The sequence below is a fragment of the Tinamus guttatus genome, unplaced genomic scaffold (genome assembly GCF_059628265.1).
Source record: "Tinamus guttatus ecotype Peru unplaced genomic scaffold, ASM5962826v1 Tinamus_guttatus_pri_ptg000150l, whole genome shotgun sequence".
Classification (NCBI taxonomy): domain Eukaryota; kingdom Metazoa; phylum Chordata; class Aves; order Tinamiformes; family Tinamidae; genus Tinamus; species Tinamus guttatus.
Window position 1 is genome coordinate 3,739,266 of NW_028288684.1, and position 25,921 is coordinate 3,765,186.

General features: G+C 37.0%; 1 protein-coding gene across 3 annotated transcripts in view; it reads left to right on the forward strand.

Moving 5' to 3' along the window:
- Positions 1-25,921, forward strand: part of DCLK1 (doublecortin like kinase 1) — a 221,697-nt gene that overhangs the window by 131,915 nt on the left and 63,861 nt on the right. For all 3 annotated transcript variants that reach the window (XM_088522248.1, XM_088522247.1, XM_088522249.1), the window contains exon 4: positions 19,813-19,929. In XM_088522248.1, the coding sequence (XP_088378374.1) occupies positions 19,813-19,929 (117 nt within the window). The remainder of the gene's footprint in view (positions 1-19,812; positions 19,930-25,921) is intronic.

The window sequence follows — 25,921 nt, forward strand, 5'->3', positions numbered from 1 at the left end:
TAGAAGTTTGTATTCCAACCAGACCTCTGCTTTTCTGTGAAGCTGTGCAACTTGCATAGCTGACATCAAGTCAGTAGTTGAAATATAGAAACTCTGAACTTCATCAGTGAAAACTTTTAAGGATCCTAATATTTTCAGGTCTGTGCTAGACTTACGCTTTCTGATTTCTTTTAATGAATAATATAACTTTTCCATAACCTTCACTAATTTTTGGTAATCAGCTGAAGACATATAGATTGACTAAAGTCAGCCTGAGGACAGACAGACAATTTGGAAGAAGCTTTCAGTCTACAGAGTTAAAATTTTCAATAAGTTTTCTACGCAACTGGTAAACAACATTTTATAATGGAAAGTATCAAGCAGCTTTAACAATAACATTGAATTGCATGTTGGGTTGAAGTGAGGCATAATGTTCCACTTAGTGTAATATCAATAATATGTTTTTCAGTAGGAAGGAGGGCTGGTGATGTGTTCCAGGCAACATTATACACGTGAGTTTCACAAAAATGAAATATCCTGGCACCAAACCTCTTATTTTTTAAATGTGGCAGTGCTGTAAATATGAGTCACAGAATGGAAGAGCTTAGTATTAGTGCATTTCCTGAGATGCCCTTCAATAAAATACAAAATGTTGAAAGTATTACTCTCTTTTAAAAATATATCTATATTAAATAATCCTACTAATTACAGCAGCAAACAAAATACTACATGTTGAGATATCTATTAAGCAGAGTATACAGAAAGCAAAGTGCCATCTGGGATTTTTCTTGCAGTTATTAGTCTGAGAGTCTAAATCCTCGCAAAAGTCAGGTATTCAGTGATGTCTGAAAATATAAATTATGATCACAAAAACAAACAAAAATTGCAATAGAAATCAGTGGATATCTCTTAGGCCAATGATTCTTCTTAAAGTTTTTCAAGAATTTTCAGTGTGTTATTCAGACATACAATCATGGGCTGGCTTTTGGTAAAAGTAAATAAGCACCTCTTGTAATAAGCATTTTGTATTTTATGGATTTAGTTTATGGAGAGTAAGAAAATATGTTTTAGATAGTTTGATGTTTAAACTGTTTAAGAAAAGGTCTTTTTAAAAGAAAGTTACGCTGATATCGGAAGTTTTTAAAGGTTGTAGAGATAAGAAGTTAGATCAGCTCCAATCATGTTATTAAATCTGAGGCAAGAAATAGAAAACAATCTTGACTATTTTTTAAGCCAATAGATATTTTTGAACTGAGAAAACAAGTTACATCTGGACCTCTACTTAAATTTTGTCTTTAGTACCCCTTCTCCTCATAGTGCCAGCATATATGCTGGAACATGGTGTGCACTGGAAACAATAAAAATGTTCCATGACAAAAAAAAGCTGTTTTCTAACACAACAGGACTGCTTACAGTAGACTTTAGTGAACTCCTGTGGCAAACCAGCGGATTCAATATAACACTAAAAGTAGCTGAAAATGTTATTCTTGCAGTTTTTTGCAAGAATTCAGTCATATAAAGGACTGGTCTCTCGCTTACAGCACGGCCTCCTCCTTTGCCAGAACACCAGCTTTCTTACAGTTGACTTTGTTGTCCTTCCCCTCACATGCTCTTGGATCCTCTTACTTGCGACCGCTTCCTCCGTTCCCCAGCTGCAGGCCCAGTGCTGCTTGCCTTATTTCCAGCTCATCAAACTACAGTTTTCCAAAGGTTCGCTGTTATCTGTTCCTGGATGGATTTACTGCACCCTTCCTCTTGTTGATTACGTTCAGATATGTATAAATTCTGCTCTGACCTCCTTACTGATAACTCCCGCATCTTTCTCCCCTTTCCTCCATCTCCATCACTGTTTCAGTGTATCATTAAAAACAAAAACAAACAAAACCCCCTTCTACTTTCAGGCAACAGAGGAGAGAGGTGACAAAACAAGCCTTGAGCTGTGATACGGTGCTTGTAGGCAATAGTCTTCTTTCTAGCTGAGCACTGGGGTTAAGGATCTTCTTGAATATTGTTCTGGGGGAAAAGCTGCTGTTCCCTGGAAGTTTCCCAAGACCATTGTTCCTTAGACCTGCTTCAGCTATAGAAACTGCTGACTTTTGGACCAAAATTATTCCATGGAAATTTGGTGCCACTTTATTCTTGCTGGTGGAACTGATTTGTTGGCAGTAATTGTGAAACTGGAATTATGGAGAGATATGTTTATGTTAATGGAGGAAATCCTGTAGTATTCAAGCCTTTCAGTGTTTTTTTCTTTTTACCTTTTTTTCTTCTTTTTTTCTTTTTCTTGTCGTGACTCTTGAGCAGAGTTGTGTCTTTGTCATCTTAAGTGTTTGGACTTCTGTGGTCTTATACATATGGAGTTACCCCTAGTATATCCTATGTATGCTGGTGATACTGCTGTCAAACAGAAACTTGATTACAAATTTAGAATATTAGAGAGGGCAGGTATTTAGACATTCACTAATATGAGACATATTTCCAAATTTCATTTTTCATATCCTGCTCAGAGTAAATAAAGGAATAATGAGAACTGCCTGAACGGAAAACAAAAACTAAAACTAACTCATCTGGATTCATCACTGATTCATCTAAGGAAATATGGGGAAAATAGGAACTCTTGCTAGAAGCTTCTTATACCGCCAAAGACAATTCAGGAAGATCCTTTGCCAATATGTACTGTCATGGTCTAGTCGCTTGCTTGTAACTCAGCTAAAATCAAGTAATAAAACTGAGAATGAACACTGAAGTGTGCTTCACTAAACATCTGCTTTTTTAAAAAAATATGCACTGCAAATATTTGGAGAGTGAAATAAATTTTGCAAAAAGTCTGTGTTCTGTTACTTTCTCTTTTAAGATAGTTAATAGTCTAAACTATGTATGCAAAGATAAAACTGTGTTGGAGTCATTTAATTGCATAAATCATAAAAATGAACCTGAAAGATTTTATATTAAAGAAAGGTTAACTATGTGCCAAATAAATTCAGCCAGTTTCTTTCAGGTAGTCAAAATGATATACAGGCAGAAAGTTAGGGAAATTTCAAAGAAATGTGTGAAAGAAATAGGAACAGTTTTATAAAAGTGATGGGGAGAAATGATAGGACTGGATTGTTTCTTGTCTTGTTTTATACCATGCTTTGAGAATAACTTGCTGATGCATATGCTAAAAGGATCTTTTGCTGCAAACTCTTCCCTTTGCTTTCTGGAGTTTGAAATGCACAAATCCGTTTTGATTTCTTTGGGTTTCTTTAATGAAGCTGCGAAATTACTAAGCTTTTGACCATAAACTTAAGAGAAAAAGCATAGTGTAGGGAAGGTCAAGCTTCACTAGGGGTTCTCATTACTGTGTGTACGCAGTTATTCTTGCTTCAGGTCATGCAGCTGATAGCTTTTGAAGTGAGACTCATAATATGAATCTAGGTCCTGAAGAGGATAACAGCTTAAATGAATTGATTCGTATTCTGCACGTGTAAACTGAGAGAGACAAGGGGAAAATGGCTGAGACTATCCCTTGTCTCCTATGTTACTTAGTATATTGTAGAATAAAGCCAAAGAAGTTAAGCAAAGCATAAGGCTTTTACTTTACGTAGGTGTTCTCCACATCTATAGAACCAATACAGTAAAATCACCACATATTTTCCCACTCCCTACATACATAAAGAAAAAATAGCTTATGCCTGAGATAGATATAAAATTAATCTTCTGGATATCAGCAGCACACTGCTCTACTAGAATTCTGTTGTTTTTATAGAGACATGTATATTTTATGTATGTTTTAAAATTGCTAGGGAAGCCATAAAATATTTAGATAACTGTGTCCATAGAAATCTTTTGTTGGATACAGCTACGTCCAGATACAAAAGATCTGCAGTTAACTTTGGGGAATAGATCTGTGCAGATTTAAAAACGTACTAACATTTAAGACAAATTCTGCAGAAGTTTCTGTATTATTAAACTAACTTTAAAATAAAATCAGTTGTTCACTTGACATAATAAAAAGCAATATGGTGTATTAAGCCGAAGAGCAATTTATTCTCTATCTATCTAAAACCTGCCTCACTGAGCTGAGCTCAACTGGGAAAGCAATGTACTTTTTATTAGTACCATTTTTCTCTCAGAGGTGAGCAAAAAATTAGCATACACCCTCTTCCACATTAACATGTGGAAAGCTGTAAAGAAATACAGAAAGATAACACATCAGAGCAGATTCTTTATAGTCCTTTTGAGTTCCAGTCCATCCACAAAAGGCCAGCAGAAGTTCTCCCACAGAAAGGGAAGTTCTTGGTTGAAACCTCCCTGCTTAGGTAGGTTTGCGTTTCTGCCTTGTCCCACCAGCCCAGTGGAGCATCTTGCTTCCCTGGCGGTTATCCACTACCGTACTTCATTAAGACTTTGATTTCGTGGCAGAGCTTCACCATTCTGCATGGTAGGTTTAAATCGCTATCCCAAGCATAGCAGCCTCCAGTTTGACTCTCTGACTTTCTCCTGTCCTGCCTGCTGTGCACTCACCTCTTCTGTCTTAAGAGAAGTTTAATGTTTCCTGGAAAAATTCTTCAAACAAAGGATCTGTTATTTAATCCAGTGTGCCCAGATGTTCCATTCAGATTCTGTGAAGGATCAGAGACAGAGGGGAAGGGGAAGTGAGAATCAGAAACAGTAAAACTTGAATAAATTGATGTTCTGTTGTTCTGTTTCGAAAAAGTAACATTCACATACTGTGTTACATAAACATATGCATTGCATTAGGTAGAGTCCAAAGGATTTCATTCTAACACATCTAAGTATTAGAGGGAAACCAGCAAGGAGTCATAGTTGAAAAAAAAAAAAAAGGCGGGGGGGGAGGGAAGGGGGGAACATTTGTGTCCCATTCAGTGAGTAGTAACTTGATTGGTAGACATTTCTAAGGTAATATTGAAAAGGCAAACAGATTTAAGTCATTTAATTAGGTAATTAGCAAAAACTAATGTAACAATGTAAAATTGGGGATTAGTTTAGTGTTTGTATTTGGAACACTTCGAACATTTTATAACACAGAATTTCTTTTTTTATATACAAGAATCTTGTTATTTTATAATGCAGAATTACTGTTTACAACAGTTTGTCATAGGTAGATGTATAAAGCTTGCTTCTAAAATTATTGTCTTATATCCACCCACAATTAATTCAAATAAAATGTATCTAGGTGTGTTACCATATTAATAATAATTTACAGGATGATGGAGATTGTTTCAACTGCCTAATTCAATACAGAAGGTCAGTAAGATAAATCATGGAACAAATTATCTTTTATCTTAAAAGGAAGAGAGTGAAAACCCTGCTCTTAGATTTATGTGAATGGATGTGTGCTCTGTTTGCCTAGCTGTATGGAAGGCAAATTAGTCCAGAAACAGTTTCTCATGCAAATACATTTTCAGCTCAATAGTTTTGATACCGTATTGACTTTTCTGAGGACCTTTAGTGTTTCTTGTGGTCATGTGTTTTTCTAAATAAATAGGTGAATGTAAAATGCCTTCAAATGCAACTTTTTTATTCTTTTTTTTTCTTTTCTTGGCTGTAGTAGTCTTTACGGTCACACACACCAGCAATTTCAGCAGCTTGAAAAGCAATCACACATCAGCTGAGCTGTAGCACTTGCCCATGTGCTCATCATTTAATGTTCTCTTATTGCAGGCTCAGCTAAGCCTTGTTGCATGAGCTCCCTTCTTCCTGGGGATGTGTGCAGGTAATTGCTGTGACTCAGCTGACAAGTCACTTTGCAAGCTGCAATAACCTCATCATCTGCTTCAGCCTTTCTTAAAACTTACTGTTTTGAATGAGCCTAATATATATTATTTAATTCGCTTTTTTAAAGATGCTAAATTTTCAGCATTGGGTGAGAATCCCCCTCCCCTTTTTTTTTACAATCAAATCAGATGGGTTCTGCACGTTAATTCGGGGCCACAGGGTGCGTGGGGATCCAAAGCGCTGAGTCCAGAGCTGCAGCTGGTACCTCTGCAGAAAACGGAGTCGAAGAAGAGCCGCAGGGAGGGCGAGCGCTCGTCGACAAGCTGAGCACAGGCGAGCGCTTCGGAGCCACGAAACATTCGCCGGCCCACATGGGAGTCTGCAGGAAAGGGTGGGAGGTTGACGGGTTTTTGGATCTCGCCCCATTTTGTCTTAATCTGCTCTGGCTCCCAATCGTTTCAAAGTCCCCCAATTGTATGTGTGATTTCTGCTAAACATACAGGGAAATTTTTAAGATCAAGACCATATGATATAGCAAGATTAATCTACCCTTTGGCCCTCACCTCTCCCTCCCACTGGGGGAGAGGTTTGGTTCTGCTAATTTGTCATGTTACTTTTTTCCTGCCATCAGTTTTTTTTCTTCCTCATGGTTCACCTATACTGGGGATTTTGGCCCAAACGTTTCCAGCATATAATGAAGATAAATAGAATTATTCATGTCCACAACATGAAGTTTTAAGACAGTGTTGTTTATTTCACCCAGTTTTAATGTGGAGAATTTGTAAGTCATTTGTAGAATATAAGGGTGTTTTTTTTCATTTTTATTATATATTGTGGCTCAGTGAATCCCTGCAGGTCTGTGAAGCAGATGTGTTAGTATAGCCTGTATAACAGCTTCATTCCATCCCTTCTTCTGCAATGCAGTCAGATTTGAGTTGTTATGATATGCAGTAATTAAATATGAATAAATAAAGTATCAGAAGATAATGAAGCTGCAACCCCCTCTGTCATGTTAAATCATTGATGAGTTGCCTGTGAATAGGAATTGTGGCTGATGATGTCTTCTGCCTAGAACTATGATTCGTTTGGGGAGCATTTGTCTAAATTTTTCCATTGTCCTTGCATCAATAGCAAAAAACAAATAAAAAAAACCTCTTATGCGTCTATAAAATATATATGGATCATTATACCCTCCTGCCTCATCAATCCATTCCTTTCATGTCTCCTGACGCTTGAATAATAACTGAAAGTGGACTGCTTCTGCAAGAAACAGCTACATAATTCTAGTGCATTACCTTGTTTGGCAGTGGTATGCAAGCCTATTAAAATAAAGAGTTAGGTTTTTGTGAATAGCCCCTGAGTACCTCTGATTAAATAAACTTAAATCTCTGGTTTTGGTGTTACAGGTAGCCTATAAAGTATAAAATTCAGTGTAGGAATGAAAGAAATAATGAACAAAATGAAAATCTTTGTTTGCATTCATGTGTTTCAAAGCAGGCCCGATGTTAATTCTGATATTTCAGTTTCTCCAAATCTCACTCTGCTGGAAATAGAGTATGAATTCAGTGCTCATACACTTTTTGAAAAGTGTCCTTGAGTTGAGTCTCTAGGGATGTTTGCTCTGTGTTCCTCCGACCAGTGAGGCTGCTCACTTCAGTCTTGCAGAGCCATAAAATGGAGGGCCAGCTTTGAAATGACAGAAAAGTTATCATTTGGGTTTATCAAATGAAGCTATCAGCAGAAGGAGCTGTTTGAGGGAAAAGACACCAGGCTGGTTTCTTTAAGACATGACACTTATTTGAAACAGTTCAAGGAGCTAAAACGCTGCTGATTTTCTTCAGGTGCTTCAGCTGGTCACCTAGGAGCAGCTCAATCTGCCCAATACTCCTTGCCAGGATCTTTTGACCGTGACTGCTGCAGAAACACTGCTTTATGCTCGTAATTCGCTTGATGGTGGGCTGAGATTGGACAATCAAATACTTGACAGTTCAGTTCACCGTGTTCTCCTGCGATTTATCTTTATGCTTGTGTCATCTTATCTACTTATTTGCATTTTTTTAATAATATTTTTGTTACTGCTGGAGTGACTTTTCCATAGAGATGTTTTCCTTAGAGAAATATCTCTGGCAGCCTGCTTTTGTGTTATTGAGCTGCACGTTCTGTCAGGTAGAGATAGCATGGTAGGTGTTAAGGAAGAGATTGGATAGATGGTCTCCAGTACCATCACAGAATTCCTGGGAGGTTTGGATGAAACCTCTCAAGCATCAAGCACTCTGTTCCAGTGGCAGAGAAGTTTAATATATGCTGATTTACCTTTCTGAGCTTCATTTTTTTTTTTATGTGGCTAGGAAGCTACCCCTGCTGGAGTTAATCTAAGGAAATGGTATCCCCAGATCTCTAAACTGCAGTTTCAAGGTAGATATGCCTCATTAAAAAACCCCCATTTGTTCATAGCATCCTTTCAGCGTAAGAAAACATACCTGATCAACACAACAAAGTTCTGGCATCTGGGATTACCTTTTATCTGCACAGGTTTGCACGCAGGCACATGTTAACTCAGAGTAAGCAAGGCAAGCCCAGCTTGTGGTACCTAAGCAGCAGCACATGCGGCAGAGCCCGGCCAGCCGCGGAGCTGCCGGCAGAGCGTCGGCGCGAACGCATCCCAGGAGCCGAGTCAGCAGCTCGGATCCCAGCAGCGTTTCTGGCAGCGACGCTTCCCAGTTTAGGCCTGGCCACGCTACACATCTCTCGCCCATCTGTTTGTTTTGCACCGTGTTGCATCATCCCCATCGCGATGTTTAAACTGTAAAATCATCAGGCGAGCACGCGGAGGGGGAAGCTGCCTCTCGCAGGTCGCCTCGAGGAGAGTTTTCTATTCATAGGAGATGGTGTCAGAGAAAGTGCAGAGGCTTTTCTAGGGGAGGAACAGACATATGGGAAGCTGGGACTGACATGGACAAAACCACAGAAGGTTAGAAGCAAATTGGAAAGTTACCACAAGGATATTTGGCCTCTTATTTTTCTACACTTTTTACTTTGCCTTTTATTTTTCTAGATTTTTTATTTTTCCGCATTTTGGTTAAGAAACAGATCAGTGATGTTGATCAGCTCTTGAAAATCTTTGGAGGTTAAAGACATTGGCAGAACCTGAAATTTTGGAGACTCAATTTTATCACTTGGCATCGTCATCCGATTAAATGTTTTGTAACTTTGAACAACATTGCTGTATATGACTTGAGTTTGTTTTAAGAAGCCTTTTCTTTTTTAGGATATCTAGAGGAAACAGGAATGTTTCCTGTAAATAGACTTGATTGTTAATTCATTTTATTTTGGTTTCTGCTGTGTTTGGAAGTCTTGGTGTTTGTTTTTTGAACATATTATGATAAAAAAGTATATCAGAATATTTTTTGACAGAAAATTTAAGTGCCTATTTGAGAATATTTATAGAAAATATGTTATTAAACAGTGGGTTTGCATCAGGTTTTACTGCTGGCTGTTTCTTATCTCTTCAGAAACAGCTTCTGAGTCTTGCATCCATTCCAAGACTGGAAATGCACTTGTTTTTAAGTACTGAATAATCCCAAACTTCTAAACACATGTTTTACAGAAATACAACTTTATATAAAGAACATATCTTGGAAAACTATGGGTGATTCACAAAGAATAAAATGGCAGAACTTATTGAATAAGTTATTTTTCCATTTTTCATAGTTTCTATGTGACTTCAAAGCAGTCCAATATTTTGTCAACTATTGTAACAGTCCTCTTCAATTACAGGGTAGAATTCCATTTCTGTTAAAAAAATCTAGAAATGGATATAGCTCGATGTTTAAATTTCTCAAAAGTTTAACGAAGAGATGCAGGGCTCTTGGACACCACCTTGCACAACAATAATTACAAGAGTCATAATTCTATAAATATATATATTTTTATATATGTTTTGTTAGTCATGATAATGACTTTCACTTAATGGAAGCAGGTCAAGTCAAGTTGACATTGTCTAATGTTATTTAGGTGTGCAATTCACTAGTGATATCTTACCAAAAAAAGGCTCTAGAAGTAATGATCCACTGAAACAGAATTAGGTATTATCATAAATAAACCTGTAAAAAAAGTTAGAGTGCACTGCTTCTCAACTATAACACAAGTGAATGTTTATAAATACCAGTGTATAGATACATAGGTAGCAGGATACATAGGTAGCATTCTTCCTGTCCCTGTGTTTATCCTCTGTGTGTTAATTACCATGTAGGCCTCAGCTTCTTCTTCAGAAATGATCTCTGCTTCAGATGGTTTTAGTACAGACCGTTTCAGAAGATGATGGGCTTTTTCATTTGGACATGGCCATATATAAGTTTAAGAAAAAAGTAATATCTCTAGGTTTGTATGTGTAGCGGAAAAACAGATTGATCTGTGAGAAGTGTAGATAGAGCAATCCTTCTTCAAACAATACAGCTTTCACTGTCCTGTCAAAAAGTCAGCTTAAATCATTCAAACTAATTCTAAAAAAGAATATAATCCATGAATATGAGAAACTGTAATCCATGCAGATCACAAGAAACTGCTTTTTTATTTTTTCAAAATAAAATTTCACCATATAGCTGTTTTGGAAGAAAATTCATGCATCTTAGTGATATGAATGATATTAGCCAACTGGATTCTGAGTTGTCTGCAAAGGAAAAAGTCTGTTTTGTTTTGTTTTGTTTTGCATTTCAATTATGCTAATGCCCTGCTGAGAGAAATTCCTGAAGCTCATCAGTCTGAATTTTGAAGACAAATATAAGATTTATATCTCAATGATAATTATTTTAATTCTTCCATTAAGGAAGCACCTTACCGTTACTAAAATGTTCTTGGATTTACTGTCAGTTTTACTTTGAAGTCTCTGTCTTACATACCTTTCAGAAGAATCCAGATACAAGTGCTGATAATGAAAAAACTTTTGAGCAGCTTATGTGAGTCATACTAAGACAACTTAATCACAAGAACCAAGGAAGGGATCTGAAAGATCCCAAGGGAAGACCTGTTATTCCTAAATTGACTTTATAGATCTCTAGCTAACCTGTTTACATGAAGTTCTACTTACAGAAATTCCATGAGTTTTTTAGGTGATCTGTTCCAATATACCTATTCTTGCAGTTTAAAAAAACTCTTTCATTTACCTGATTTAATCTAACTTTTGTAAAATAAAAATCATTCTTCCTCGTCCTATTCCTGATAGAACTAACAAATGGTAAATCTTTTCCTTCTTTTTGGCAGTCTGTTATATATTCAAGACGTTACCTTGTCTCATCACTTCTTTTCTGGACTAAAGACTGTTTTAATTACCTTTCATTGGTTATGTTTGCCAGGTTTCTGATTTTTCTTCTTGTTCTCTCAAGCCTGCTCAGGATGAAAACTTCATCCATAAATAAGATAAGAGTTCTGAGGAGAACATATTTCTGTCAGGTGTCCTCCATGCAGTGTTCCTGTTCATCCCTGCAGGATGGTGGTTGCTTTTCTTCCAGTAGTTTGTGTCGTATTCACCTTGTGACCTATTGCCACCTGCGTGTCCCTCTTTGAAGAACTGTTGTTTGTCATTTATGGAACTAATTGATCTAGGGAAATTGGGATCCTACCTTTTTTTTTGTTGCTTATTCTTTCCTGAATGTAGCATTTTGGACTTGTTGAGTTGACAAGTAGACAAGTACTTGCTTTGCTTTTCTTAATCTCTCAGAACTTTATCTTTTCTTCACAGTTTTGGAAAAAAAAAAGTCTAGCTCAAAGATTATCTTGAATATTTGCCTAATTTTTTCTATTTTTCCTATTCTTCAGGTTTAGTCAATTTGAGAATGTTATTTAAGGATTCTCTGACCTGTTCTATTCTTAATACATTTTACTCCCCTGTCGCTAGAGTTATTGACATGATTGCAGTTAATCTTTTTAATGATGATTGAAACAAAAAAAATTAAGTGCAGGGCTTCTCAGATTCATCCTTTTTTATTTGTTACTTTTTAATAATTACTTTTCTCTTTATGTTAGACTCCTTGATAATCTAACCAATTAGTTGTCTAACTGTCATGAGAATTTGATTTGTGCTTAACCTTTGTGATGATAATCTTTATCCCAATGTAGTGGGTTTTGTTTCTTGGAATAAAGATTGATTTTTAAAACTTTATACTGCATAACAAAGTTGTTAGACTGATATGTGAATTATAAATATGCAAATTTACTCAAGAAAAAAGCTTCAAAAACAGAGATAAATAGGACATTCCGCTTAAATGTAATTTTCCTTTCTTCATCACAAATACAGCCAGAATAAAAAGCACTAAGTTTAAGAGTCTTGTTTAGAGTGTGTTTTTTAAGTAAGTTAACTATCTGGAATAGGTGTTTCTCAGTAATACCTCTATTCACTTTCCATATGAATTCAGTGTTCTGCATATAAAGAATTTTTACTTTTCTAATTGTGGAAGGGACTTAAGTTTATAAACTTCCAAAGGAGTTGCTTGAAATGGAAGACAGTGTAAAACAAGTGACACTCCTCATACAGTAAATTGTATTACCAAAAACATAGGAATCTATTGGACTGCAACATCTGCATCTCTATTACATTGGAATCCAAAAAAAAAAAAAAAAAGAAATAGCTGAGTACTTGATGCTTAGGAAGATGTTGTTAATATTTAACATATGGACTGGATAGGAGATCTGTCTATTCTCAAAGTAAAGAACAAGATGATTTTGTAATACGTAGTATGACAAATATTACCTCCTTGTGCTGAACAAGAAACCCATTGATCTTACTGAACAGAAAAGCTAGAATTAATGAAATTGTACTGCCCTCTCATTTCTCTTCCAGTTTCATGTATAAAACAATGCAGCAAAAATGCCATCCAAATAGTGTATATACAGTTAGGTGCTTTAATGATGATTGTTTCCCTTGACTTCACTAGAGATATTTGAGAGATAAACGATATCTTCTATTGCAGTACATGCCTCCAAAATGAGTTTTTGTTACAGAAGGGGAAAAAATACATGAAAAAGAGAGAGCACACATTTCTTTGCTCAAGAAAGAATAACAGTGAGTTCATAAATAAAAATCATGCAATTGTTTGCAGTTGTCTTTACCATTTCCAGTCAAAAGGGTTTTTTTTGTTTTTTTTTGATATTTTGGTCAGTGTAGTTGGTGTGGTATAGCTTCCGAATGAGGGCAGAGTAACAAATGTTTATATCAGGAGTGGTAATGCTTGGGTAAAATATGTTGAGGAAGAAAAGTTAATTAAAATCTCTGTGAGTGAAATAGAATTTGTGCCAATACTTATACATACACGTATCTGTGATGTATGGTGGTGTAGGGTGTTTCCTGTGAGAAGTATGTCTTAGCCAAAGACAAATAAAATTCCTATCTCAACTCAGTCTTGAACTGTTCTTAAAAGAAAATTGGAAAGAATGCAGTTTCAGTGACAGAAATTAGTATTTTGGACATGTAAGTTCATTTACATAAATTCATTAGAAAATATTTCTATTTCATTTAGGCAAACAGTCTTTAAATTCTTCAATTTTTGACTGCCTACAAATGCAGTTAGAAAAGACTTAGATGTTCTGCAGTGTCAGAGAATCTACTGCAGTGATGAAGAATATGTTTTTGCTACTTACTACTGCTGCTGTAGGCTGGAATTTTTCATGATAGCAGATTCCTACTCTGTTGAAGAGTAAAATTTAATTTCGTAGTCTTTGTATAGTGTAAAGTGGAGGTTCATGTCAGATGATTCTGATCAAAAGGTTATCACTTGGGGAAGGTAGGGATGATAAAATCCATTCCTAAAATGTAAGATCATGAAATACAGCAAATACTTCTGTTACTTTTTGAATTAATTATAGAACCCAGACCCATCCAAATATTTTGTTTGTGATTACAGTATGTTCAGTATGATGCAACATCTCTAATTCATATCTGGGCATTTAGTAAGACTTCTGACAGACTTCACAGAGTCTAGAAACAAATGAGGTCTTTGAATGCTATGGATTAGAGCAGAATGAGAAATTAGTGATAGTATATGATATTTGAAACAGATTCACAAAGACCTTCCATTTTGTAAGTTAGAAGGCATTTATGGATCCGTACATATATGTGAAAACATTCTTAGGTTGGGTGTAGCTGTTTGAATTCCTAACAGCTTGCAAGATTTTCTATTCTATTGAGTTAGATTTAGGTATAGATGTCTTTATCTTGTCATATTTTACTGTATACAGCTTTTGCCTTGTCAGTGAACCCTTAGCCTTGCGTAAAAATTGGAGAATGATTTTTTCCACATGAAAGAGAATTTAGATTTTTAAATATTTTATAGGGAGTCAAAATCCCAGTCAAAGCATTTTTCTCAGAATGAAAAAAAGGGATGGGGGAGATTAGGTATTTGCTGCTACAAATATTTGGCATACTGCTTAAATAGAGAGTATTCCTAATCCTTATCATTAGCAAAGAACTGGTTGCTGGTAAGATATTAAATCAAAAGATAGGATATCTTATAAAATACACACTTCCTATGGTAGATAGCTTAGTACATGGGATAAAACTTTAGTGTTTCGTATTTTGCACATACATCACTGTCCATCTGCATCAGAAACACGCGACATGGGAAGACATGCAGAACATAATTAAACTAGGCACAACTATGACAGCAGAAGATTTGGAATTCCTTAAACCGCCATGAAACACCATTTATCCCTTTTATTTCTGGAAACTTGGTGATAGTCACCCTTTGGAATGTGTCATAATTACAAGTCATATCTGCCACTGGTTCATCAGTTAAGTTATGTGAACTGCAGTATGTGCTGGTGCCTACCAGAGAGGACAATACCGTTTGCCTTTTGTTGAAGAGAGTGGAACTTAGTTCTGCAAACAGCAGATTACTAGTTTTAATTGAAGGCATGAGTGCAACTGAAAAGTAAAATCTTATTAGCTGCATTAAGAATTAGAACATGGAACAAATTACTCTTAACATTTAAAACTGAAGTTAGTATTCCATTTGGCTTAATGATCTACTGGTTGGCCTGAGGACATTGCTAGTGAGGCTAACATCTTTAAGCAGTGGTGAAAGGCACCAGCCTAAGGCTTACTGTAAAGTCGCTTACCAACAAGCACAGATACCCTTGATCCTCCCTCCTTGCTTATCTGTAGGATACAGCTGTTCCTGAAACCAAGTTAAATATTCTCATCCTAGAGAAACAGATTGGCAGGCATGCCAAAAAATAAACATCTGTCGTCCCCACACAGACTTCAAAAAAAATCAAAATGCAGCTGAGTGGTATTTCAGCTCAGGAAGAACTTGTGAATTCCATACATTCATCTTATGAGTAGTTGACCATCCATTTTTGATGTCATAGCAGATAACTTTTCACAATGATCTGTGGAAATGTATTATTTTAATCATTTTTCTGTCACAGTTATTGCAGATTAGTTGCTCTCTACTTCTTTCTTGCCATTGTAAAATCTAATGAACATTTTGGAAATAAGAACATCACAGGGCAGAAGGTGGGAGGCAGTGTGATACAATGTGTTAATATCCCTTAAGTATCCCATGCAGGAGAAATCAAGAGCTCACAAGTAGATATGTTAGTGTTCCTACTAGTTGTATGAGTTTCTACCACTCATTGGCATCTCTGCAGTTTCAGGGACAATCTGTTCTGTATCCTGTCCCAAAGGTGTCTCAGTGATTCAAACTCCTAGCCTTGGGATGTTTCCTCTTTTTTTATCAGCCTTATTGTTGCTAATGTCCACTAAATGCTTCAGACCTCTCTGGTAATGTTCCCTGCTATAAAGGGACTGCAGTGCTAAACTTACTCCGTGCTGGTAGTCTGTGGTTCTCTCTTCTACTTTGTAGTTCAGTCTGTAGTTATACAATAGAACATCTTATTGCAAGATATTTTGGCTGAAAATCTGTTCTTATTTGTCTGGTATTCTGGGTTAGAAGCCAGTAGAGTTTGTGATCAGACCTAAAAGTTGACCTTCTTTAGCTTCATGTTACCATGGATATCATCATTTTGGTTCTTTAATCTTTGTGAAATGTTTCTTTCCTCACTGAACATACTATAGAAACACTTCACGTTGCTGCTTGCTTGAGTCTGCCCACATGAGTGAGAAAGATACCATAACTTTTCCGTTAGGAGTTGGTAACTATTTCTGGTACAGTTTTGGCATCAAAAGAAAATCATGGAAAATAGGCTGTGTTCATGTTCTGTGTTCATGTGTAGTTATCCAAATATAGTCTGGTGAGGGCAGCATATGTGTTCATTTCTTTGCTGGCATAGATTCTATGTGCAAAAACTATTTTTTTTTTTAAAAAAAAGAAGAAAGCATATGTTTTTGGTGCATTCTCACTTGTTCTGTGTGTACACAGAGGTTTCCTACAGCAACAGCAGATTATGCTAATGTCTTAGAGGAGGCAAGCAGTGATTATGCAGTTACTGGGTGGGATCTTTGCCTGCAGTAAAAATTAGTTCTCTAAAGTAAACGTGACAACAGAAGTGCATATATGAACTGTGCATAGGCACAGATATGTTGAAACCTGTCTGCAAAAACAGCATGGTATCATTCTGCCTGTCACTGTAATTATTTTAGACTGCTTACCTAGTATTGCCACCATGTTCAAAGGCATGAGTTTCCTGACCCTGGTGTGTGCAACACTGAAGCTTTGCCCATATGCTTATCTGCAGGCCATGTCCTAGCCCATATGATCTTTGATTAAACTTATGTGAAACCATTGGAAATGTAGCACTTGACAAAACTTGCCTTGGGGTTCACAGTGATTCTTGAACAGACAGAAAATTAGCTCATCTGAACTGTACCCTTAATAAAACTTCAGGGCTTGCAGATTTACTTCTAAGAGGAAAAAAGAAAATTCTGCCAAAGCAGTTCCAAATGGAGCTTAAAAGGGGTTGTACGAACAGAGAGAAAGAGATAAAAAAAATCCATGTCTCAAGCTAAAGGGAAAAAAAGGATTTGTGCTGGCAGCAAAGAACCCTCACAGCCAGCTCCTTGGAGTTAACAGGATCAGAGCCAGTGGAGCAAGGAAAGTAATTAATATCTTTTACTCAGCACTTCCTAGACCGCATCTAGAACACTGTGCCCAGTTTGGATCCCCCAGTTTAGGAAAGGCTGATGTAAGCTGCAGGGAGTTCAGTGAAGAACCATTGTGATGGTGGAAGGTCTGGAGCACTTGCGCTGTGAGGAGAGGCAGAGGGTCTGGGGCTTTTCCACCTGCAGCAGGGATGTCTCTGGGAGGACCTAACAGTAGCACCCTCCTCCCTCCACCAGTGTCTGCTGGGATCTAATCAAGAAGGTGAAGCCAGGCTCTTGACAGTGGTGATCGGTGGGAGTATGAGAGATGATGAATTAACACTGAAACAAGAAATGTTCGGAATGGATGGTTATTACCATGAGGACAGTCAGGTACAGGAACAAGTTTACCAGGGAGTTTTTCTGTCTCCATCCTTTGGGAGAGTGAAGATCCAACAGGATAAACCCCCAAGCAACATGCACCGACCTCGTTACTGACCCTACATTGAGCAGGAGGTTGAACTGGGATTCTGTGATTCTGTGTCTAGGCACTATCTGAAGTCTAACCTCAGTTATCCTACAGTCCTGGGAACCTATGGAGAATAGTCAATTCTCAAATGAATGTGTCCACAGAGGATTTTCTGTAAGCATTTCTCCTCCCGTGGGGGAGCATGTCTTGCTGAAGAGGCAAGACCGAGGAGGAGGAAGGTGGTGACTGGATGTAGTTACCTACTGCAGTTCAGGTGACCCACATCTTGCTTGCCAGTGTTTGACAAACCCGAAGGGGCAATGCATGACTTTTTTATTATTGATTTTTTGACATCTGTGAATGAATGGGATGAAAGTGCTATTGTGAGTATTTTCCTAGACAGCATTTAATCAGCAGGGTAGAGAAGTAACATGCCTGTGCATTTAAATGCCTCTTTCATACCACTTTCCATGTGGCCTTTTCCAACGCTGTGAGGGGAAATAGACTTTCTAATGCAGAATCTTATATCTAAACTCATTCCAACTCTGTGTGCGTATAAGGTATTCAGAGAGCTTAAATAAGTATTATTAACTGTAATGAGCTGAGAGTTAAGATTTAACGCAAAAGGATGTATTATGTTCTTATATGTTGGAAGTAGAGAAAAGCTTCTTATATAGTAAAGTATGTTACAGAAAGTAGTGGATTTTTTCTTCAGATTCAAAAGTTTTCCCACTAAGCAAATCTTGTCTGATGGATTTTGCTTGATTAAAACAGTTTTTTTTAGTCTTTTTGTTTAGTGACTCTTACACTGTTCGGTTATGTTCCATACTGATTATTGTGGATAGGGATCCACATTGGAATCACCTATTAATTTTATGAGGACAAAAGCATTATGAAAACAAACAAATGTTCAAGTGCTTGAACATTTAAAACATTTGCAAGAAGAGTAAAGAACCTCTTTGATTTTGATATGTGCTCAGTTCCTGGAGCAGCAATTTATGCAAACACATCAGGGTAAGATTTCTCCAGTAGTTACCTAGTGGAGTCTAATTGAAAGTGTTCATATATCTCCTGTTTCCAGTTGATAATTTCCTCTTACAACAGAGTAAATGCATTTTATCCATTTTCACTCACTGGTGGATAAAAAGAATGAGATTAGGTATCACACAAAATGTCAACAGAAAGAAACTAGCTGCTACTAGACATTAAGAAAGTGGGACAATTTGGGGAAGAAAACTTGTCTGGGAAGACCAGGGCTTTTTCTCTGGTGCTTTTTCCTCTCAGCTGTGCTGGGCAGTCCTGTAGTAATGCATCGGTTGTTGCTTCCATTTCCTTCAACAGCTTTCCACCAGGCAAACAGTTAAGATAGCCAAGAGAAATACACCTTATGACATCATCCTCTGGTGGATACATTAAAGTTAATTAGTTATGCTCAATTTTCTTTCTTTGTTCTGCAATCTGTCTAAACTATGTTTCAGGCTCCACTGATGATATATGAAGACTAAATAATATGCAGGCTTGTACGTGGTATTTTCTGACTAGGGAGACAAAAAAAAATTTTTGTTTATTTCTCCTAACCAATTTAGAGGAACATAAAGTAATGTTTTCTTTCATGGGGAAGAAAATGAGGAACAAGTTGGATATAGAAATAAATGCTTATTGATATATTTTAAAACAAGCAAAATATACTGATTTGTCAGGTGAATACAGTATAAACATTGGTGCAGACTTCTAATTGTATGTTGGCTAAAAAGTCTAAATCTTTCCTTTCCTTTTTTTTATTTTTCTTCTTCCTGACTGTATAGTATGTCTGGTGATTAATTTAATATCCATTATGACTGCAAGACATCAACTTTATGCACACTAAGTTCTTTCATCCTCAGGCCAAGAACCATTTTGCAGGCGTAATGCAAGACTGCCTACAGAGCTGTGTGGGTGTATATAAGCTTTAACCTGAACATCTTGCAGTGTTCCCAAGTGGGAGGGTAATTTCGCCTCTTCATTGATTTTACTGATGTCTCATATGAGCAAGTAGTGCCATTTTCCTCAGCCAGTGATGAATTGCGTGTGCCATACAATGTGGGCTGTTGCTCACCGGAGGATTAAGCAGGAGCAACAAACCTGCTTCACTTTCCTCAGACCTTTCATGAGTGACAGACGCCTGAGTCATCTTGTACAGTCTTAACATTTCGATCTACCAGAGCAGCCTTCCGGTTCTTCTGCAAGAAGCTGTCTATGCTAACAAAAATGCTTACATTGCAACAGGAGCATTTACAACAAAACACTGGGTACCTGGGCTAAAGTCTTCAAAAGCAAATGAATTTTATGTATAGTCTCAGCACTGCTGAATTATGCTGTTTTTAAGTACCTGCAGTAACCATGGTATCTAAAAGTTCAGGTTACTGCAACGGTTCCTTGGCTGTGCACTGGTACATACTGTACTTAGATTTTAATGCAGCCATCTATACAGATTTTTCATTTCCACAGAAAACTCCTCAAAATGAATGAAAACAAGCGTGGGCTAAATGTTTGTGCTTTTCAATGCTTTTTCTCTTACAGGATCTTGCTGGCTTTCTTAATTGCTAATATATGCAGTTTCTTTGTCTTTTAGAATGTCGGGTAGTGAAATCCACTTCCTATACCAAAATAGCTTCAACTTCGCGTAGGAGCACTACCAAGAGCCCAGGCCCGTCTCGGCGCAGCAAGTCTCCTGCCTCTACCAGCTCAGGTAATGCAAGCAAGAAATGTTTCTTCATATTAACAGCTAATGTTTCTGGATACAATTGGCAAAGTGCTTAAGATTCTGTGTTTCTGGCAAAACACTGTATTCATAAAATAGCTGACAGTTAAAATTCACTTGCTTTCTAAATCATATCTGAGATGAAGTGTCTCCAAGTGGTATGAAGTGTTCTACTAAAGAACTTTGCAGTGCTTTATAGATTGTACTTTGGCAATATCATGGTTCATTTTCCCTTTTTTCTTTTTTTTTTTCCTTTGTATCATTATTATCACAATACCTAAAGACTGAAATAAGAGATAAAGATTGTACTAGGGACTGCATAAACACAGTGTAGAAAGTAGTCCAAGCTGCATAGTGGGGTCTCTGGTTTGTATTTGCATCCCACACCATAAAGTCTTTAAACGGAAGGGGGGTGGTGATCAAATGGAATGGCCCAGGTGCTCCAGCTGGTTTCAGAGAGGGGAGGTACAGATCAACCAGCTCAATGTATTTCACAAGAGGTCTGCATGGAGCAGCAGAGCATCCTCCTTCATGGAAGGAGGAGAGATGGAGGCGTAGCTGTGGTAAGCAGGGCTAGGAGGCCTCCTACACGTCCTAAGAACAGGAGAAATGAAGAAGCCTACAAAGAAATATTGGCATATATTCTCTTCTTCTGTTCTTTCATAAAAGTGCATTAAGTAATTTTCTTTGTGGGCAGGTAGAGCAGAGTTAAATTAAACTTTAGAAAGGGAGGTCTTATTTAGTGAGCAGATACTATGGACTCTTTTTAAATGAATATTCATTTAGGGTACAGTTAATGGACACTGAACTCTGCATGTGCGTTTTCTGTGTGGAATAACTCTCCTGCTGTGCATAAACAAATGTTTCTGTCAATGTGATTGACAGCATTTTTGACACCCTGGCTACATGCTACTTTATTGGTTTTGTTTCAAGATAAATACTAACACACTTACTTAAACCTGCAGGAGAAATGGACATGAGTAAGTTCTAATTTCCTGCAATTTAATTTAACTAGTCTCAGCAGAATACCTTAGCTTGTTTAACCACTGAAAAAGATCAGAAGATTATTTTACAGCTTATGAAAAAAACGCTTTCATTGTGCCACAAAGATAATTAATACATTATTAAAGTTATAAGAAGTTATAAAGTTATAAAGTTATAAGAAAGCAAGCATGGTAATGGAAATATTTTTTTAAAAAGCGTTTTGGAAGCCTCTATGTTAATGACAGATTTACCTATTCAAAACACATTAAAAATATATATATAACTTTGTGGAACATGAACATATCATAGTCTGCCAGATCTGCCCCATCTGACAGCATGATTGGAACATTGTATTGAGGAAGATTTCCCTAGAAAGAGATACTGGAGCAGAAATGTACAGGATGCTGACAGAACACCTGCCTGGATAGTAGCCTGTAACTTGTTACAGCGTAAAAAGGACAAACAATTTACATTTTTTTTTTTAATTAACTGCATTGGGAACATGGATTTGATTTGGTTGTTTCTAACTTCTATGTTTGCTTTCTGCAAACAACAAAGAAGAAAAGTCATGTGAATGTTCAAAAAAAAAATTCCTAACCTGAATATTTGCATGAATGTTTACATCAATATTGCTGTCACAAAAGGGATCCGTATTGTCTGAGTAGGTACTTGCCCTTAAGAAGTGTTTTTAGGACAAATTAAAAAAGCTTGATATGAGACAGTGTACTCAGAAAGCAACAGCTAAGTTGGAGTAAGTAAGTGCTTCAGGCTAAATCAAACATTCTGCTTGAAGCATAAATTTTTTTTTGCAGTTTTTCCTGTTGCTGTCTCAAGGTAGAGAAGTCTGCTCCTAACTGAAAATAGTCATTGTTTGAATAGTCTCTTTTGGTCCTTTAAATATTAAAAAGGGTTTGAAAGAAGAGGGAAAAAAAATAAAAATTGTTGTTAAAACCCCAAATTTTACCATTAAGTGCAGATATTACATAGGTTTCACTAGTACACTTTCCACTAGGCCTAAAAATACTGCCTGTTTATTATAATTACATACACATGACAGGAGCAGAATATAGAAATTACCATATAGTGCACATACCTATGGATATGTTTTTCTGTATTGTTTACATATAGAGAACATCTTCTCAATATTAGAGTCTTCTTTTGCTGTCACTGTTGCTAGTGCTGAGTGTGTATATATGTGTATTTTTTTCTTATGTGCTTTCAAACTGCTTTCACTTCACCTTGAACTTATTGCTAGGAAATTTTTGTTCACTAGACATAAACATAAAAAATAGTTGAGAAGCAGAGGAGGTTCCTTGCTAAGAACATAGACAATACATAAATTCAAAACATATACATATAACAATACACATATAAAAAAACAAAGGCGTGTACATGTAGAGGGCCTTCCTCAATTATCATTCTTTAAAGTTTTGTGCTTTACAACTTTTAGAGGGAGGCAAAAAGTTGAGAAGAGTAGGGAGATGGGGTAGGGAGATGGGGTAGGCAGAAAGCATTACTAGCAGATGAGAAAAAGCCAAGTGAGAGCACCTTTTAGGACAAAAGGCTTTCCATAGAGGTTTGTGTTGCTAAGTAGAAAGTGATTCCTCTTGTTTGGCTCCTGCTGCATTTCAGAAAATCTGCCCATTCTTGCCACACAAAAGCAATATGTGGCTCAGTCATCAATTCTTGTCCTTATCAGCATAATGCACATACATTACCACATGAGTCAGAAGACACAAACACTATGACTAGATACAAATGCTAGATTAAAAAATGCCAAAATTGCAAAATCAGTTATTAAAACTGACAAAAATCTAATATGAGAGGATGACCCCGAGTTACCCTTATTTTTCTCCTATATGCATCAGAATTACAGTGCAGTCTTTAATGCATTCAGTTAGCCTAAAATGAGGAAAAAATGCATCTGCTTTTACACAATTTCTTGACATTTTTAAGGGGAAAGTATGCCCTTCTGTAGACAGTAGTTGCCTTCTTCCATCATTGTTTTTTTCCTTCTTTTTCTTTGGTGCACCATATTTTTACTATGCTTAGATTTTCCTGGTAGCCTCTCTGGCTTCTGAGGGTGGATGCATCCTGTTTTTATGTGAAAACACAGCACACCCTTTCTTAAAAGACATAGGCTAGCTGGGAAGATCTGTGGTAAGGGCCAGCTTCTGTGTTATTTTGTGTTTAATGCAGCCTTTTATTTGTATCTGACAGTGTTTCAAAACAGTGTCACAAGATGGAAATCTCACTGCAGGAGGATTGCTGCCCGATTTTGACTAATGAATTTGAGATTTGGTTTGTTCCAAAATGCTCACAGCCTACATAGATGAGAGCAAACAGGAATAAAGCAAGGGAACAAGAGCAGAGAAAGGTATCGTGACCTCCCAGGCGGGCAGTGTGCTCAAGTCTAGCTCCAAGTGCAATAGATAATCCTGCCTTTCTTTATTTTTTTTCCTGAGGTATTCTCCAAGACTGTAAAACTTTGATTTTTTTTGTTGGCATTGGGTATTGTTCAGGAGACGACAGTACAAAAGAGATGCTGAATTTCAGTGAGGCCACTTATCAACCCATTGCCAGTGACTGAAAATTATGTCTGAGAGCTATCCAGTAGCTGTCGGCTTCTGTCCAGCTACCAATTAACACCACTGGTGGCAGCCTCAGTTCAGGTGAGGAGCCCACAGATCTGAAGCAAGCCACCACTCTTGCTTCTTCGTGGCCATTATTTTTAATCAAAACAAGAACAGCTTGAGACAGCTGGAATTATTATATCCTCAGTCCCTTAAATTATGGAAAGTTATTGCATACAGGTGAACTCTTTTTAGTTTCTGAAATCCAAACTCTAATTTTCAGGACTTACTTTTAACAAAAACAACAACTTTTTTTTTTTTTTTTTAAATTCCGGGCACCTTCTTCAGAACTATTTCCTTCCCACCTCACTTTCCCCCATCTTACCCTGAAACTATCTCCCAAAATATTCTAAATCCTTAAGATGTTGTTTGTAACTGTGATTTAGGTCTAGTGTGAATTTAAGTTGCTGAGTACTAGTGTTTTTCAGGAGTAAGTGAAATAATAATATATTCTCTGTGACAGAGGGAATGTTTGTGAAGAATTGATAGAGTAGGTGGTAATATCTTGGGCTGTGTGTTTTTTTAAAAACTGCAGCTGGGCAAAGAAGGCATGAAGTCATTTTAAAACTATAACCTGATAGATATCCCCTAAAGAAAAAAAATGTTTTAGGATACAGAAATTGGATCTTACTCAAAAGCTTCTCTAGAGCAGATGCTTGTACTTTCCTAAGCTATTTAGAAAAAAAAAAAAAAAAGAGCTAGATATGTTCCTTTGTAAAAAGATGTTTTCATTTAGTTTGCTCATCCTTAGGCCCCTATCCTCTAACCAGAAACAACCCTTCTTCTGCCACCTGACTCAAGAAGATCTTTTGGGTCCCAAAGCAAGGAGCATGACGTATAATATTATCTTCAGTGAGGCCACATGTTTTTATTCACACTATTATATATACTCATCTGGCAGGTTTTTTTTCTTTTCTAAGAAATGTGCTGAAGCAAAACTTTTTCTGAATTGAACAGCGCAAACCCATGGGAGTGATGGAGTCATCCTACAGTCCCAGAGTTTTCCAAAATAGTTTCACTTTGATCCTATGATCCTTTAATTTTTTATTTATATTGATATTTAGAACTTAATATTAAACGATTAAGTTTTATAATTTTATAGCTTGTATTTAAACCAAGAGTTAGAAAGAGAAATAGAGATGGTTATACTAGTTTAAGCATCTAAGAGCAAACAAGCCTTCAAGTTGGTAGGCATTTCCTTTAGGCTAATTCGAGAATCCTTGTCTTTCTAATTAGGCAAAACAGTTCAAAAGAAAGAGATTTTCATTAAGTCTTACATAAATTTAGGTGTTTTCTAGGTTATGCATTACAGTGTCTACAACACATCTGCATCTGGTTTTCGGTGTGGGTACAGCTCAAACAGGTTCAGGTTGCCATCTCGGTGGGGTGCTAGTGGCCACCCCGTGAGATCAGTGTTGGCCAAGGGGCTGAGACTCATCCTCCCATCTTGGGTGGCTTTTAAAATCTGTGCTGCTTGGGGTATGTGTTGAGGCTGGCATACTGGTGACTTCCCAAAATGAGTTTAAAGTTTGCTTATGTGTCTGATGTTGCTGGGGTGGGAATATAAATCTGACCTGAAACTGGTCTTTTCTGCCGACATTTCTAATATGCTGATAGGCTTAAAGCTCTGTTAAGCTTTGTCTTCAGCGGCAGAGATGCTCTTTTTATATCTGGATAAAAGACTGAACATAAAAAGGACTGTTTAGCAGTAGTTAAAATGTATGCAGTGCTGACTATCAGGAATATATCTCAGCTCATTGTACTAAGGAAGAATCTATTAAAGGCTTCACTGAGGAGCGATAATGAAATTGCTTTCTTGATCATCGCTCTGACCAAACTCTCTCTTTTGCAATGTAGACAAAAATTGAGAGATGTATATAGTTAAAATACAAATGCAGAAGGAAAGTAAAAGCAAGGTATGTCTTCCTTGCACAGAAGTGTTATTCTGAAAAGTAAAATGGCAAACTATAAGAGTTATTGGGACAAGGTCAAGTAGTGATCTTGCATCACTATTTTCTAATTAATTTTGCTGAACACAACCTACACATGTTGTGACTTCCGTAAATTATCCTGTACTTTAGAGTGCTTCTTCTCCTAGTCTTCAAAAAGTTATGGATGGGAAAAAGCCTACACCATTCCCTTCTCTCGGTCCCCTCTCTCCTGTTTTTTTTGCATACACTTCTTTTTTGTTCAACAAACCGCTTTTGTAAACTCAGAGTCATCCCAACGTGTGCACAGAGTACAAGATGGTCACACATCAACAGGCAGGTTTTATAAGGAGAGTATGATTTTAGAACTACTCACTGGCATTGGCAGCCTCTCATACTGGCATTTGACACTATAATCCAGCTTTTCTCACATTT